Here is a 17,625-nt window from a genome sequence, read left to right as displayed (position 1 = left end):
AACATGTCACCAACACAGGACAATGAGAAATCGAACTTTGTGATTGGAATTTTGTTTTCCCACTGCCTCTAGAAGCTGGGCATGTAAGGATTTCTGGTTTCTTCTTGATCTTGGATGGACAGTAGCTTCATGTTGATTTAAAGTTGGTCTTTCAGGCTTCCTGTATAAGAATTAGCCAGCTAAAACCCAACAATTTAATACAGAAATGGAACTACTATTTAAGAAATCCTGTGATGAATTCTTTTGCAAATTAAATAAGAGTTTTGCACTGTGAATAACCATCCTCTAATCACCTTTTTTTTTTTTTAATGGAAGTTTGTAACATTTTAAATGTGGGCTTTTCTAATACTGTTTAGACTGGTGGTACCTTTTATGTGTTGGGAATCATATGCAAAATATAGCTGATATCTTGTTTTAGCATCTTGTTCTTAGAAATATGGAAGGATCATAAAAAAAATTCAAACTATAGCTTGAAATCCCAGGGTATCTGACAGCAGCCATTTGGATTGCAGGCTAATCCCATCCTAACAAACCCCAACAGATGATCCAGATTCTTTTTTTTTTTTTTTTTTAATTTTATTTATTTATTTATTTATTTATTTATGGCTGTGTTGGGTCTTCGTTTCTGTGTGAGGGCTTTCTCTAGTTGCGGCAAGTGGGGGCCACTCTTCATCGTGGTGCGCGGGCCTCTCACTATCGTGGCCTCTCCCATTGCGGAGCACAGGCTCCAGACGCGCAGGCTCAGCAACTGTGGCTCACGGGCCCAGTTGCTCCGCGGCATGTGGGATCCTCCCAGACCAGGGCTCGAACCCGTGTCCCCTGCATTGGCAGGCAGATTCTCAACCACTGCACCACCAGGGAAGCCCATCCAGATTCTTGATTGTGCCACATATGCTCTAAATAAGTGAGCCATCCGCTGGGACTTGGAGAGCCTTTAGCATACAAGCATCTTTATTGTTAGGGCATTTATTATTAAAACATTTGAACTATTCAGATATTATTTCATAAATATTTTATAATAATTTTATTATTTTAAAATTTGACCTATACAAATATTGCTTCACTGGTACCTCAAATGAGATTTTTAAAAATAAATAATGATAGGGCTTCCCTGGTGGCGCAGTGGTTAAGAATCTGCCTTCCAGTGCAGGGGACACGGGTTCGAGCCCTGGTCCGGGAAGATCCCACATGCCACGGAGCAACTAAGCCCGTGAGCCACAACTACTGAGCCTGCGCTCTAGAGCCCACGAGCCACAACTACTGAGCCTGCGAGCCACAACTACTAAAGCCCACACGCCTAGAGCCTGTGCTGCACAACAAGAGAAGCCACCACAATGAGAAGCCTGCGCACTGCAATGAAGAGTAGCCCCACTTGCCCCAACTAGAGAAAGCCCGCGCACAGCAACGAAGTCCCAACGCAGCCATAAATAAATAAATAAAATTAAAAAAATACATAACGATAGGGCTTCCCTCTTGGCGCAGTGGTTAAGAACCCACCTGCCAATGCAGGGGACGCGGTTTTGATCCCTGGTCCGGGAAGATCCCACGTGCCGCGGAGCAACTGAGCCCGTGCACCACAACTACTGCGCCTGTGCTCTAGAACCCACACGCCACAACTACTGAAGCCTGCGCGCCTAGAGCCCGTGCTCCGCAACAAGAGAAACCACCGCAATGAGAAACCTGTGCACCGCAGCGAAGAGTAGCCTCCGCTCGACGCAACTAGAGAAAGCCCGCGCGCAGCAATGAAGGCCCAATGCAGCCAAAAATAAATAAATTTATAATAAATAAATAAATAAATAAATAATGATAGAGCTCTCTCCATGGCAAAGCAAGGCACAGCTGCAGCCCCTTTCTGCAATCAAAGAAAAGGCCCAGCTTAGCCAAGGTCATGCTGGAATCCCAGGCAGTCAAGGCTTTAGCTGCAGGCAGTGGCCACCACCCTCTCCCTCTGCTGCTGGGAGTGGAGCTTCCTGCTATTGTGGCAGAAACTGCTCAGCTCCCAGTGAAGTGACTCCCGACCTGTCCGCTCTTTTCCCTGTGAGGGTTCATAGCATCTCTTCATCGTATAGTTCAGTTACATGATGGGAAACAGAGGGCTTGCCTGGGCAATGCTCAGTAATGTGTAATATGGTTTTATAGAGAAAATTAGTTTGGGACTTCCCTGGCAGTCCAGTGGTTAGGACTCCGTGCTCTCACTACCAAGGGCCCCTGGTTCAGTCCCTGATTGGGGAACTAAGATCCCACAAGCCGCGCAGCCGGAAAAAAAAACCCAAAAACATAGTTCAAGTTCCTAACAATAACCTTTGGAAACCCGACCTGTTTTAGTCTGGGGACTGGAACTGCAGCTTTCCTCCTGCCTTGCCTTACTTGCGTGCTCTGCAGCATGCCTGTCTTTTTTTTTTTTTTTTTATGTATTTTTGGCTGCGTTGGGTCTTCCTTGCTGAGCACAGGCCTTCTCTAGTTGCAGCGCACAGGCTTCTCATTGCAGTGGCTTCTCTTGTTGCGGAGCACGGGCTGTAGGCACATGGGCTTCAGTAGTTGTAGCACGCAGGCTCAGTAGTTGTGGCTCGTGAGCTCTAGAGCGCAGGCTCAGTAGTTGTGGCGCACGGGCTTTGTTGCTCCGCGGCATGTGGGATCTTCCCAGACCAGGGCTCGAACCCGCGTCCCCTGCATTGGCAGGCAGATTCTTAACCACTGCGCCACCAGGGAAGTCCAGTGCCTGTCTTTTTAAGAGCACCAATCTCCAACCAGATTTCCTGGGTTCTCCCAAAGTGACTTTGAGCAATTTACCTTATGTCTCTATACCTGTTTTCTCATGCATGACATGTGTATAATAATAGCAGTCTTTCACAAGGTTGTTGTAAAGTTTGAATGTGCTGATCCAAGACAAGCACTTGGTCAGTACACAGTAAGTACTGAATGAATGATTCTGTGGTCTCTGAACAGTTTGTATTTTCCCTACCACGTAGCGTACATGCTGAGGACTAGCTAACGTAACTTGGTTTGCTCAGCAGGGGAAACCCAGGAGTTCTGGCCCACTCCAGGCCAGTTACCTCACTCTGCTCTGGGCCACACCTCCAGCCCCAGTCAGCTGCCTGGCTGATGCCAGCCTGGGCTAATGGAAACTGGACTAGGAAATGTTCAGAGTGGGGTCACAGCACAACCCATTCCCGTCTTAGAGAAAACGGCTCAGACCTGCTTTCCCCCAGGTCCCATCTGCTAGAGCTCTGAAGCTCAGTCCTTCCTCTCCCCGCTGGACACCTCAAGGGGAGAAAGAAGGGGCTCATGGATTAGTATCCCTTTTTTTGGGCACAAACTTCTTTTCATAAGTCAGAGCCCTGGGGCACTGGTGACGGTTTCAGCCTTGTGACCTGACTTAAGGCCATAGAGCTCCAGCCTAGAAGCCCATCTTTGTGCTCCTGTCCTAAGTGCCGCATTCAAGTTCATAAAGGAATGAGGGGTTCAGGTTCATAAAGGAATGAGGGTGGGGTGGAGATAGGGGGTGATGAATTCAGTTGTGTAGATATTAAAGTATAGAACCTAATGAATTCCCCGGTTGTCCAGTGGTTAGGACTCGGCACTTTCACTGCTGTGGGCCCAGGTTCAATCCCGGGTCGGGGAACTAAGATCCCGCAAGCCGTGCAGTGCAGCCAAAAAAAAAAAAGGAAAAAAGTATAGAGCCTAAAGAGGTGAAGCCTTGGGAAACACTATAGCCCAGAAAGAGGAAGCGGTAGAGAGCTGCCAGCGCAAGCCCAGGAGGGGTGGTCTGACAGGGCAAGTAGAGTTAGGGCAGCCCTGCACCCGCCTCCTCAGACCGTCAGGAGGGCCTGTTTGCAGGTGTTTCCAATCCTTTGCCAAACAATACTTTTGTAAAATATAATAAAAAAAAGAATTACCAGAGGAATGTAATGAAAAAAGACGTCAGTATACAAACCTGTTTTTTTGTTTTTGTTTTGTTTTTTTTTTAATTATTTCTCTAGACTTGGGTATTTTTTTTTTTAATTAATTTATTTATTTTTGGCTGTGTTGGGTCTTCGTTTCTGTGTGAGGGCTTTCTCCAGTTGCGGCGAGCAGGGGCCACTCTTCATGGCGGTGCGCGGGCCTCTCACTATCGCGGCCTCTCTTGTTGCGGAGCACAGGCTCCAGACGCGCAGGCTCAGTAGTTGTGGCTCACGGGCCCAGTTGCTCTGCGGCATGTGGGATCTTCCCAGACCAGGGCTCGAACCCATGTCCCCTGCATTGGCAGGCAGATTCTCAACCACTGCGCCACCAGGGAAGCCCTTGTTTTCTTTTTTAAGTTCATTCTGTTAAATTGTTTGAAAAGTTTCTAAACGCTTTCTCTCAATTTCTGTACTTATCTTGTCAAGGACCGGAAACAGTTGGCACCCCAGCTCTGGCCCACAGATTGCACTTTGAGCACTGCTACCTTATGCTGTAGAAGCCAAGTGGTGTCCTGTAATGAAAGGACCCAGAAAGTTGTTAGGTTCTACCAGAAACTCGCTAGTGACCTTTAGGAGGAATTTCAGGAAAGGGATGCACACGGACGGCTTGAGAGGGTGAGGGAAAGAAAAACGAGTGAACTATGGTAAACTAAGAGAATAATCTCTGCTCCTCCTCCTCCCCTCCCCCTCGTTAAAAGTGTTGGCAAGGAAGGTGAGAAATAGAACCACAAAGGTCATTGCTCCAAATGAAAGCTTTTTAAGATAGAGGAAACCTGTGCATGTTTAAAGGAGGAGAGAAAGAAGCTAGTGGAGAGGGAAAGATTTAAAATGCAAGAAATCCCCAAAGCTTGGAAAGCAGGCAAATGGCCTCTGCTTGGTTCTGCTGTCTCATTGCCTGGCACTCTCCACCCTGCTCCCTGCAACCCAGCCATGCTGTCTGTCTGTCTGTCTGCCGTTTCCTGAAATGCATCGAGCTCTCTCTGTAGACTCAGGACTTTCCCACATGCTTTTCCCTCTTTTTGGAATGCTCTTCCCCCGACCAAGTTCTTTTTATCCTTCAAGGCTCAGCTTCAGTGAGTGACTTTCTCATAGAGGCCCTCCCTTGATGCATCCCGCAACCTACATTGAGCCTTCCTCGATATCCTCGCAACCTGTGCTTTTCCATCACTGAACTTAACCCAGTTTATAATTCTGTTTATTTGTGTGTGAGCTGGTTGAACATCTGTCTTCCTCCCTAGAGTGTAAGCTCTTTGAGGCAGGGACTCTGGCTGTTTTAGTCCTTATTTTTCAAACCCTGAGCACAGTGCCTCCCACACAGTAAATGTTCATATAAAGCACTGGCTACACAAATAACTAAGAGCACCATGACAGATAATAATAGCTAACATTTGTTGAGGGCTTATTAGGTGCCAAGAACTTTACAAACCTCCTCTGTTCTATGGACAGTCCTATGAGATAATTACTATTTTACAAATCAGGACACTGAGTTTGAGCTCAGGTAGTTTATCCAAGTTGAAAAGACTTGTGAATGAAGGATTCGGGGTCTGTGTCCAGATTTGTTTAATCCTAGCGCCACCAGAGGGGCACTTTCTCCCGGGGCTGGAAGCGTGGACGAGGAAACAAGGGCGCTCTGCATTTCGCAGCGGTTAGCTGCAACGTGCCATCTGGCATGCGCAGAACACTGAGCTAGACACACGTGAACACAGTGAGAGAGAAGAGCGGCGATTCCTGAGCCAGAGGAGGGTTGTGAGCGTCTGGACCCTGTACCAGAAGCAGTGAGGGGCCAGCACCAAGTCAGCTCAGGGATGTGCCCTGTTTAACGTGGGTGGACTGCATGTTCACCTCAATTCCATTCACAGAAGGCCCAGGTGTGTTCAGCAGAAATTCCTGATAAATCTGCTTGGGGGTAGGAGAAGGTGAGCTTCTGGAGCCTGAGTGGGCAGGACTGTTCTGCTCCAACAGGGAGAAGTTGCAGGTTACTTTGGAGAAGGATAGGGAGAGAGAGAAGAAAAAGGGGGGAGGTGGAGTGAACCTGTGAGATGGGTGATGTTTTGTACGTTTCATAATATGACCCACCTCATGATCTCCCAAATGTTCCATAGAGTTACAAAAGATCATAGAAACTCAAGGTGAGTGGCCGTGTGTGTGTGTGTGTGTGTGTGTGTGTGTGTGTGTGAGTTGGAGAAGGGGCTAGGTTTCACAGTAGAGTCAATACCAGCAGAACAGGGACAGCCTGTGTGGATGTAAGATGGGGGGAGGGTGGTGGTGAGCCAGGCCCCAGAGAGAGCCCCAGGCACATTTGCACAGATCTCAGGGTGGGGTGGGGTGCCTCAACTGGCCCTTGGGTTTCTGATAATAACCACTTGGGTGAGAGAAGGGGGAGGTGCTCAGGCTTCTTGTCTGCTCTGAACTGGCCATTACTACTCCTTTGTGTTTATTAATGTGTGCTCTGTAAACACTGTAGAACATTTGAAAAATCCAGAAAAGTACGAGTGAAGAGAAGACACCAGTCATCCCTCGGCCCTGATATAGCAGCTATATGTTTCACTTCTCTTCTTTTTATCTTCTATGTATATGTTTGCTTACAAAGTTGGGATTGTATTTTATATGTATACTTCACTATCTTTAGCTGGCATAATAGCATAAACATTCTCACAAGTAAAAACCACATCTCATATTTGAGGATTTTCACACTTTCTTATAAAAAACAGAGTTGATTTAAGTATTGGAAATCTTTGCAAGAAAAAAAAAACATTTTGGCGTGTATTCTCTGAACCAGCCTCATTTGATTTGAGTTCTCGGTTTTTTTTCCTCCCACCTTGTACAACCCAGAAAGTCCTATGAGTTTGAAGACTTACTGCAGTCTTCCTCTGAGAACAGCAGGGTTGACTGGTGCGCACAGACGAAGCTGGGGCTCACACGCACTTTATCGGAGGAGAACGTCTATGAGGACATTCTAGGTAAGAGGCCCAAATGTTTGAGTGAGTCTGTCTATGAGAAGGAAGAGGGAGGAAATGGGGCTGGCTGCTTGAAATACACACACACACACACACACACACACACACACACACACACACAGAGTCACACTCAAAGACAAACATGTACTCAAATGAATGAGAGATCGGGTAGGTGGGTGGAAGAGTGACCCATGATGAAATACGTGAGAGAAAAGTGGGCTGGAGTGGGGAGGAAGGGCTGGCGATGAACGGCCAAGGAGGCAGCGTGATACAGCGGGGAACACGCGAGACCTGGAGCCTCAATATCCATGACTGAGTCTTGGCTCTGCTACTTGTTAGCTGTGTGACATTGAGCTGGTGACTTAACCTCTCTGAACTTCAATTCTCTCACCTCTGTACTAAGGAGGATGACAGCTACCTTACAGGGTTGTTTGAGGGCTGAAGAAAATGGTATGTAAAACACCTGGTTTATAACAGACTCTCAGTGAATTGTAGGGATTACTGAATGAAAGAAAACCAAAGACCACCGTACTCTTTCCAAAACTGTAGGAATGTGGCGGTAACGGCATCACAATTCAGACTGAAATGAATGTCTTCTATTTAAAAACTAACTTTGGCCTTGCTCTAAAGAATTCTCTGATTCCAAAATGGGACTCAGATTCACAGAGCTTTTGTGCATTTAGATTTGGTGAGTTAAATAATCTCCACGGAGGATCACAGTTTCAGTAAGGTGTAAACTCAGACCATGTCTGCATATGTTGAGGGCGGCAGTGGGGGAGGAAATGAGCGAGGAAGAAACCCTTCTGTGTCCCTATGCAAGGGGCAGAGCAGGCAGATATACATGTACTTACATGCATGCAGTCATCAACACTAGAAGAAACTCCATGGTAGGAGGAAACATGAGACTTAAGGAAGGGCGTATACTAAGCCGAGCTATTTGAATTGCTATGTCCAAGCTGCCAGAGAAGGGTTCCTGCCAAAGCAGTAGGCTTCCCAAATCCAAAGTGGGTATGAGATTTAGACTTCTCTTAGCAGTGTGTACCTGACAGAGAAGCTTTCAGTTACAAGGAACAGAAAACCCAGCTGAAACAACAAAGGGAGTTTGTTGATTCATGTGACCAGAACTGGCTTTTTCTTCCTCATTTCTTATCTCTCATGTTAGCTGCATTCTCAGCAGGTTTCCCACGATCCCCATGATGGCTGCCATTAGCTCCCCAGAATCAGTGCCTTGCAGCAAGAAAGGAAAGCCTGTGTCCTGCCAGTCCCAGCAAACAGCCTGAGGTTCAGTCTGATTAGACTGATTTAGGTCCCTTGTTCACCTTCAGAGCCCAGGAATGCCGTGCGGCAACTGGCTTAGGCTTGGAATATGAGCCCTTCCCAGAGCTGGTCACTGAGGCGGGGATCCGGGATACTCAGATCGGCGTAAACCCTGAAACTGGGAGCGGAGTTAATCTCACATTTCTAACAATGGGGAGTCAGGGAGTTACCCCGGTGAAAACCAAGGTCTGTTACCAAGCGGAAGGCTAAATGGATAGCAAGACAACAGACATCCCCACAAGGAGAGACCTGATAAGGTGTCGGGTCGAGATCTGATAAGGAGAACTTCCTTAGTGTTCCCAGTTCCTAATCCGTTGCCTTTGACTGCAGATCCACCAATGAAGGAAAACCCTTATGAGGACGTTGAGTTACATGGTCGTTGCCTCGGGAAGAAGTGTGTCTTGAACTTTCCGGGTTCTCCCACCTCTTCCATCCCTGACACACCCACCAAGGTATGAGCCCCCAGAGGAGCAGTGGGGGAGAGGGGTCCCCAGCACCATGGCCTTGAGCAGGCTGGAGTTCTGGGTTACACTGGAATGCCAGGCCACCCTCACTGCCAGGCTCCTGGATTTACACATCGGCAGCCTGCCTCTAGTTCTCTTGGAACCCCTCTGCTCAACAAGGCTTTCTAAAGTATCATTTTAGCTTCTAGGTCAGAATTCTCCCCAGCTGAGTAAATAAGATAGTACATCCATGTTATACAGCTATAAAGAAGAATGTCCTGACATAAAACAAACTCATATATGTTTGTGAATGTACAAGAATATCTCTGTAAGGGTCCCTAAGAATGAGTAAGTGGGTACCTCTGTGGAGTTGTCTGAGTGTCTGAGTATCTGGAGGTCAGGAAAGAAGACTGACATTTTCACAGAATATCTTTTTGAACCTTTTGCAGTTTTGTACTATGTGCATACAGATAATATTACTATATTCACATACATGATAACTTCAACACATTGCCTACAGAACTGAGTTCATATTCTTTTTTTTTTTGGCACATGTAGTTTTATTTATAATGGTCCCAACTGGAAACAGCCCCAATATCCTTCAGTGGGTGAACGGTTACATATAGTATAGTACATTCATATGGTAGAATACTATTCATCAATAAAAAGGAATAAGCTATTGATGTATACAACAACCTGGATAAATCTCCAGAGAATGATGGCAAGTGAAAAAAGCCACTCCTATAGGGTTACATGCTACATGATTCCGTTTATATAATATTTTTGAAAGGACAAAATTGTAGGAACAGAGAACAGATTAGTATGAATTCATATTCTTTAGCATAGCATTAAACTTCCTTCATAATTGATCCCCGGTTACCATTTCCCGCAGTTTCTACGTGCAAAATCTTCTCTCCAGCCAAAGCCTACTAACTGCCCCTCTGATACTGTAGCCCCAGGATCAGCAAACTTTTTCTCTAAAGAACCAGAGATCTGGTTATATATGATGATATATGATCTCTGTTGTAACTACTCAGCGCTGCCGTTGCGGTGCAGAGAAGCCACAGACTATATACAAACCAGTAAGTGAAGCTGTGTTTCAGTAAAACTTTATTTATGGACACTGAAATTGGATTTTATATAATTTTCATGTGTCATGAAATTTTTTTTTTTTTTTAGCCATTTAAAAGTGAAAATATTCTTGGTTCATGGCCTATACAAAAACAGGTGGCGAGGGCTTCCCTGGTGGCACAGTGGTTAAGAATCCACCTACCAATGCAGGGGACACGGGTTCGAGCCCTAGTCCGGGAAGATCCCATATGCCGCGGAGCAGCTAAGCCCGTGGGCCACAACTACTGAGCCTGCGCTCTGGAGCCCGCGGGCCACAATTTCTGAAGCCCGCGTGCCCAGAGCCCGTGCTCTGCAACAAGAGAAACCACTGCAATGAGAAGCCCGCGCAACGTAACGAAGAGTAGCCCCTGCTCGCCAGAACTAGAGAAAGCCCGCGTGCAGCAACGAAGACCCAACTCAGCCAAAAATAAATAAATAAATAAATGCTCTTTCCCACGTCTTAGATTTTAAAATAAATACATATTTAAAAAAAAAAAAAAACCAAAAAAAAAACAGGTGGCGGGCCAGATGTGGCCCATAGGCCGTACTTTGCCCACCCCTGTGCTAGGTCATTTCTACCTCTGCCCTTGGCTCTTGCCTGGACCTCTCCCTTCCCATCCTTTAAGGCCCAGTTCAATCATGCCTCCTTCAGGAAGGTTCCAGGGCGTCCCAGTCCCTGGGACTTGTTCCCCCTCTGCTTGCCTGTAACACTCAGTGGGCTAAGCATTCATTTCACACCACACTGTATATACTGTCTTATGATATCTCTTACTTTCATGATTTGAATTCTGATTTAGGTCCTGTAAAATAGCTTAAAAACATCTCCCCAACTAGATTGTAAATTCTTCAAGGTCAGAAAGTATATATTTGGTTTCTTTGTGTCTCCCATAAGTAGTTGTTATACAATGGTTTAGTTGTTGAAGAAACTAAATAAAGGAAGACCAAATCTAGGCTGCAAGTGTCCGTTTAAACCCCATTGAAAGGATCTGTTTCCAGCCTAAGAAAAGAAGCCATCTTCCTCTCTGGGCTCCACTCGAGGTCAGGATTTGCTGGCGGGCGGGGGTATACACATGAGACATGATAGTCACAAAGGGAATCTTCTTCAAGAGGGTGGAAGGTAGAACCTTTCATGAAGGGTGGATCTTACCCACCCAAGTCGATTGCTGCAATACTTGCCAAAACCAATTAACTGCTGCTTTCTCCTCCTATGGAAAAGAGTGTCATCATGAATAATCCATGACAACCAATAATTAGCAAATAGTTTCTACTTGCCTTTGAAATGTGTTGTTTGTATTTTCATTGGAATGTGGATGTCTTCAACATTTAGGGAATCCTTCATTTCCCACAGTGGATAAGTCTGGCTTAGAAGAAGAAGGCTGTCTGTAGACTTTTCGATGATGTCCATTCTGACCAGTGTGAGGTGATACCTCATTGTAGTTTTGATTTTCATTTCTCTGATGATTAGTGATGTTGAGCATCTTTTCATGTGCCGCTTGGCCATCTGTAGGTCTTCTTTGGAGAAATGTCTACAAACAATAAATGCTGGAGAGGGTATGGAGAAAAGGGAACCCTCCTATACTCTGTTGGTGGGAATGTAAATTGTTACAACCATTGTGGAAAACAGTACAGTGGTTCCTTAAAAAACTAAAAATAGAGCTATCATATGATCCAGCAACCCCACTCCTGGGAATATACCTGGAGAAAACCATAATTTGAAAAGATGCATGCACCCCAATGTTCACTGCAGCACTATTTACAATAGCCAGGACATGGGAGCAACCTAAATGCCCATCAACAGAGGAATGGATAAGGAAGATGTGGTACATACATGCAATGGAATATTACTCAGCCATAAAAAAGAACAAAATAATGCCATTTGCAGCGATATGGATGCACCTAGAGATTGTCATACTGAGGGAAATAAGTCAGACAGAGAAAGATAAATATCATATGATATCACTTTTATGTGGAATCTAAAAAAAAATGGAACAAATGAACTTATTTACAAAACAAATAGAGTCACAGATGTAGAAAATAATTTTATGGTTACCAGGGGGAAAGGTGGGGGGTAGGGATAAATTGGGAGGTTAGGATTGACATATGCACACTACTATATATAAAATACATAACTAATAAGGACCTACTGTATATAGCCCAGGGAATTCTACTCAGTACTCTGTAATGACCTATATGGGAAAAGAATCTAATAAAGAGTGGATACGTGTATATGTATAACTGAATCACTTTGCTCTACAGCAGAAACTTAACACAACAGTGTAAATCAACTATACTCCAATAAAAATTTAAAACAAGAAGAAGAAGCCTGTCATACCCAGCCTGCCCCCTTCGTGTCTTACTCAGTTCTACCCCACTTCATGCAGGGAGTGAACTGCATGGCGTCTTAGGAACAATGGAAAACATCTGCCCAAAGCAGCTCTGCCTGCAGGACTGGGTACTCCTCCCTCGTACCAGAAAATAAAGGCTTAGCAACCCTTTTCTTCCCCTTCCTGCCAGGCTAGAGAAAACCTAGGTCCCCTGTCCCCAAAACAGTAAAACACAGTAGGTAATCATGTCAATGAGAACTTGAAATCCAGAGGCAGCTATCCTGCAGAAAGAGAATCCAGTTGCCCAATGCACATGTCCGATTGCCACAGATGCTTGCAAGCATTTTGGGCCTTTGCAAGTCATTAGCAAGACTCTGTGTCATGCTCAGTTCTCTGCCTTCCTACATCTGGGTGTCTGGTTTGTGTCCCCGTTCTGGGGGACAGCTGCAGACTTCTCCACCTCCTCCATTTAGCTCATCAATATTCATGGAGCATCTGCCACATCTGGGCTGCATCTGGGACTGAGAACTTACTGAAGCCGTCTTTCCGTGACAACCTCCTCTACCAGGCACAGAAAAGTCCTAAGACATCTTTGAGGATTTTTATTTAATTAGATTGTGCCTAGTCCCAGTAGAGAAGTAAGGGTCAACTGGACAGATTTTCCTCAGCAAGGAGAGACGTGCAGCTGGGGGGCAGATGCTGACACTTACAAACACACAATGCAAGCTCCTGAGAAGGGGCCGTTTTCTTTTCTTGCTATGTGTCACCCACCATTCCCACACGTAGAATAGCACAGTGAATATGGTAGGAACTATTTTTTGTAATAAAGGAAATCTAAGCTAATATGAGATACTCTTTCTTATATATTGACACCTAAGTGGGAAAAGTCACTAACTGGCATTCTCTGGTTGCCTGGGTAGCTCACCCACACCATCTGCCACCAACAAATCATCTGTTACTTAGCTGCGGCTACGTAGAGACCGTATCTGGTCAGGTGTGCAGGTTCTGAAGCCTGACTGCCTCCATTCAAAACTTACCTAGACCACTTGCTAGTTCTGTGGCTTTGGACAAATAATCTTATCTCTATACCATCTGTATGTCATTGGTAAAAATATGGAATGATAATTGTACACTCCTCTTAGGGGGTCTTACGAAGATTAGTCAAATTAATTCTTGTAAACCACTTAGATTAGTGCCTGCAACATAACTACTATTTATGTGTGTTTGCTAAATAGATAGAATTACGCTTTTCAGGGACTTCCCTGGTGGTCCAGTGGCTAAGACTCTGCACTCCGAATGCAGGGGGTCTGGGTTCGATCCCTAGTCAGGAAACTAGATCCCACATACTGCAACTAAGAGCCCATATACTACAACTGAGACCCGGAGCGGCCAAATAAATAAGTAAATACATTAAAAAAATTTTTTTTAATTTAAAGAAAAGAATTATGCTTTTCAATATGTGTGTTTTTTAATTAAATTTGGTGGCACCAGGTCTTAGTTGCAACACGTGGGCTCCTTAGTTGTGGCTCCCAGGCTCCTTAGTTGCAGCTCTCCAGCTCCTTAGTTGCTGCATGTGAACTCAGTTGCAGCATGTATGTGGGATCTAGTTCCCTGATCAGGGATCAAACCCAGGTCCCCTGCATTGGGAGTGTGGACTCTTATCCACTGCACCACCAGGGAAGTCCCTCAATATGTGTTCTTTATAAAATAACCTCATTTTCTAAAAACAGAACATTCTCATTATAAAATTCTTTTTAAATACCAAGAAGTGTAATTTTAAAAAAACTCATCTGTAATTGGGAATTTTTTTTTTTTAATTTATTTATTTTATTTTATTTATTTTTGGCTGTGTTGGGCCTTTGTTGCTGAGCACGGGCTTTCTCTAGTTGCGGTGAGCGGGGGCTACTCTTCGCTGTGGTGTGTGGGCTTCTTATTGCAGTGGCTTCTCTTGTTACAGAGCACGGGCTCTAGGCACGCGGGCTTCAGTACTTGTGGTGCGCTGGCTCAGTAGTTGTGCTGCACGGGCTTAGTTGCTCCGTGGCATGTGGGATCTTCCCGGACCAGGGCTCGAACCCGTGTCCCCTGCATTGCCGGGCGGATTCTTAACCGCTGCACCACCAGGGAAGCCCGGGAATTTTTATTTTTTCTTTGTACTCACCTATATTTTTTTCTATAATAGGTTGTTATTACGTGTGTATGTGTGTGTGTTTTTAAAGTATTTTTATAAATTGCATGTAATCCCAACACCCAGAGAAAACCACTGTTAACACTTTGGTTTACTTCCATCCAGACCATGTCACACTGTGCATGTATGTGTGTGTGTGTGTGTGTGTGTGTGTGTGTGTGTACATAAAAAAAGATTTGGGATGATATTGTATATACATTTTTGCTGCTCTTTTACATTTATTATGAGTGTTTCCCCATGTCATTACTTTCTTTTTAAAAACAATTTGTATTGCCTGCATGGTATGCCATCATTTAATGTAATGCCATTACTTTACATTAGTGTAATGTCCCAATTGTTGGAACGTGTGTGTATGCTTTCCTGTGTATTTCTATGTATGTATAGTTAAGGGAGCTTCTATGTATTCATGTGAATATGTGTACCTGTGGGCATATGTGTATGTGTGTGCGAATGGCATCTGAGTACTTCCTGGGGGAGGCCTCTGTAGAAGAGAGTAGGAGTCAGGTTGAGATAGGTGAAAGAGGAGATGGGATGTTTTATATCAAGGACCCTTTCAGTCTCCTGCTGTCAGTCTCCTGAGGCAGTAAGACAGGGACACTCGAGGACTGGAAGGAGTGAAGCCATCAGCCACCATTCACAGACAAGAAGGGTGAATGAACTCTGGCTGAGTCCAGGTCAGCTCCCTCTTCAAGGCACAAGGCACGTAGCTTCCTTGTCGCCCCCTCCTCCCAGTGAATGCTCCCTGGCCAGGGCCCATCGTACTGTCTCCTGAAATAAGAGGTTTCAACAGAGGGTTCTTGTCTGCCTTTCCCTTTTGGACACTACAGATCTTTGGTTGAGTCCATTGTGAATCGAATATTTCTAAGGTTAGGGAGCCTCTGGGGGCCTCTGCAGCAGAGCTAGGCCCCTCCATAGAGATTACTACATAGAGACACCACAGGATGGGTGTGCTATCATCAGGGCTTGTTGGTCTGAGGTGCTCTGATCAAAAGCTGGGATCTTCTCTGGACCATAGTCTGACACAGTCATTCCTAGGGTCCTGTAGTGACTTTCCTTTTATACTATAGTTCAAGTTTGGCAAATTGCTGATGGTTGCCTGATTTTGTAAATAAAGTTTTATTGGAACACAGCCAAGCTCATTTGTTTACATATTGTCTATGGCTGTTTTTGCACTACAGTGGCAGCACTGAGTAGTTGTGACAGAGACAGTGTAGGCCACAAAGCCTAAAATATTTACTGTCTGGCCTTTTAGAAAAACCTTGCTGATCCCTGCTGGCTTCATATCCTCACTTTCAAAGGCCTTCTACAGACAATTCTGTCTTCATTGTTGACCATCTTTCCATCTGTTTCACTGCACTGGCTGTAAACCCTGAAGATTCTCTTGGTTTTATTTGCTCTTCCTCGCCTCTATTCCTGTTCTCAGATTGTGCTTGTTATACATGATAATGCTCTCCTCGACAGCCCACTAAGCGTTTTTATCCGTTAAGAAGCTAATGAGGGCTTCCCTGGTGGTGCAGTGGTCGAGAATCCGCCTGCCAGTGCAGGGGACACGGGTTTGAGCCCTGGTCCGGGAATATCCCACATGCCGCAGAGCAACTAAGCCCGTGCGCCACAACTACTGAGCCTGCGCTCTAGAGCCCACAAGCCACAACTACTGAGCCTGCGTGCCGCAACTACTAAAGCCTGCGTGCCTAGAGCCCATGCTCCGCAACAAGAGAAGCCACCACAATGAGAAGACCGCGCACTGCAATGAAGACCCAACGCAGCCAAAAATAAATAAATAATTAATTAATTAAAAAAAAGAAGATGTGGTACATATATACAGTGGAATTTTACTTAGCCATAAAGAAGAAGGAAATAATGCCATTTGCAGCAACATGGATAGACCTAGAGATTGTCATACTGAGTGAAGTAAGTCAGAGAAAGACAGTTATCATATAATATTGCTTATATGTGGAATCTAAAAAAAAAAGGTACAAATGAACTTATTTACAAAACAGAAATAGAGTCACAGATGTAGAAAACAATCTTATGGTTACCAGGGGGGTTGGGGGGTAGGGATAAATTGGGAGATTAGGATTAACGTATACACACTAGTATATATAAAATAGATAATTAATAAGGACCTACTGTATAGCACAGGGAACTCTACTCAATACTGTACAATGAGACCTATATGGGAAAATAATCTAAAAAAGAATGGATATATGTATATGTATAACTGATTCACTTTGCTGTACAGCAGAAGCTAACACAACAGTGTAAATCAACTATACTCCAATAACAATTTTTTTTTAAATGTTTCTTCAGTGGAGTTTTAATGGTTTTTTTTCTGATTGAGTGAAGCTAAGAATCTTTTATATATATAAAAGTTATTATATTTCCTTTCCTGTAAACTTTTGATTCTCATCTTTTGCCTGTTTTTCTTCTGAGTTGTTAGTCTTCTTCTCATTAATATGTAGCATGTATTAAAAATATGAGTTCTATAAGTCACAAATTTTTTAAATTGGTTTTTTGTTTGCCTTTTGACCTTAAAGCAGCTCATTTTTAGAAATAAGACACTGAGGCCCAGAGAAGTGAAATTCCTTGTATAGAAGGCACTCAGCTTACCAGTGGCAGGGACAAAGCTATGCTTAGGTCTTGTAACTCCCAGTGCATTGTATCAGAAAGCCTCATTTGTAAAGTAAGGGATTGAGCCAGGTGAGTTCCCACTTGTCTAAAAAGAGAGACTGGATTAGACTTGCATCCTTTATCATGCTCATTTTCCATAATTGAATGATGTGTTTATTGAGCACTTAATAATAGCGTAGGCAAACTCAACATACCCTTGGGAATGTAGACCAGCTTCCCTTCTTGATCTTCTTGGTCTCCATCACTGCCACCACCAGTTACCGCTCATTTAGTCCCTTTGTATTTATTTACTCTTCTTTTTTCCTCTCCCCTCACAGCAGTCCTTGTCCAAACCTGCTTTTTTCCGGCAAAATTCAGAGAGGAGGAACTTCAAACTGCTGGACACTAGGAAGCTGAGTCGGGATGGCACTGGGTCCCCTTCTAAAATCAGCCCTCCCTCTACCCCCAGCAGCCCTGATGACACTTTCTTTAACCTCGGAGACCCACAGAACAGCAGGAAGAAGAGAAAGATACCCAAGGTAAGGCTTGCAACAAACTTCGTGTTCAGATGTGCACTCCCCCTTCCCTGCAAAGGAAGGCTGCAGAGGAGTCTGGACAGAGATCAAATCACTGGGCCCTTCTACCTGCTTCACCACAGGCCGGGTAGACACGGTGAAGCCAGCAGGCTGAGATATCTGGCCCTTTGTCAGAATAATTGTGGTGGTCCTGTAGCCTTCC

General features: G+C 44.7%; 1 protein-coding gene and 1 long non-coding RNA gene across 6 annotated transcripts in view; both read left to right on the top strand.

Annotated features, from left to right (window-relative positions):
• The window catches only part of DENND2A (DENN domain containing 2A), a 101,400-nt gene that overhangs the window by 40,347 nt on the left and 43,428 nt on the right, over positions 1–17,625 (top strand). For 4 of the 5 annotated variants that reach the window (XM_082400274.1, XM_082400273.1, XM_082400271.1 and 1 more), the window contains 3 exons: positions 6,774–6,901; positions 8,546–8,667; positions 17,226–17,426. In XM_082400274.1, coding sequence (XP_082256400.1) covers positions 6,774–6,901; positions 8,546–8,667; positions 17,226–17,426 — 451 coding nt within the window. The remainder of the gene's footprint in view (positions 1–6,773; positions 6,902–8,545; positions 8,668–17,225; positions 17,427–17,625) is intronic. The other variant, XM_082400270.1, reaches the window with a different exon arrangement.
• On the top strand, positions 1,768–6,579 carry LOC309632634. The gene is made up of 2 exons (XR_014247014.1): positions 1,768–3,936; positions 4,274–6,579. It is a non-coding gene; the product is annotated as an uncharacterized lncRNA (long non-coding RNA).

Source organism: Balaenoptera borealis (assembly GCF_965194805.1).
Source record: "Balaenoptera borealis genome assembly, chromosome: 7".
Lineage (NCBI taxonomy): Eukaryota > Metazoa > Chordata > Mammalia > Artiodactyla > Balaenopteridae > Balaenoptera > Balaenoptera borealis.
The sequence above is the reverse complement of the archived record's forward strand: the minus strand, read 5'-3'. Positions and strand labels throughout refer to the sequence as shown.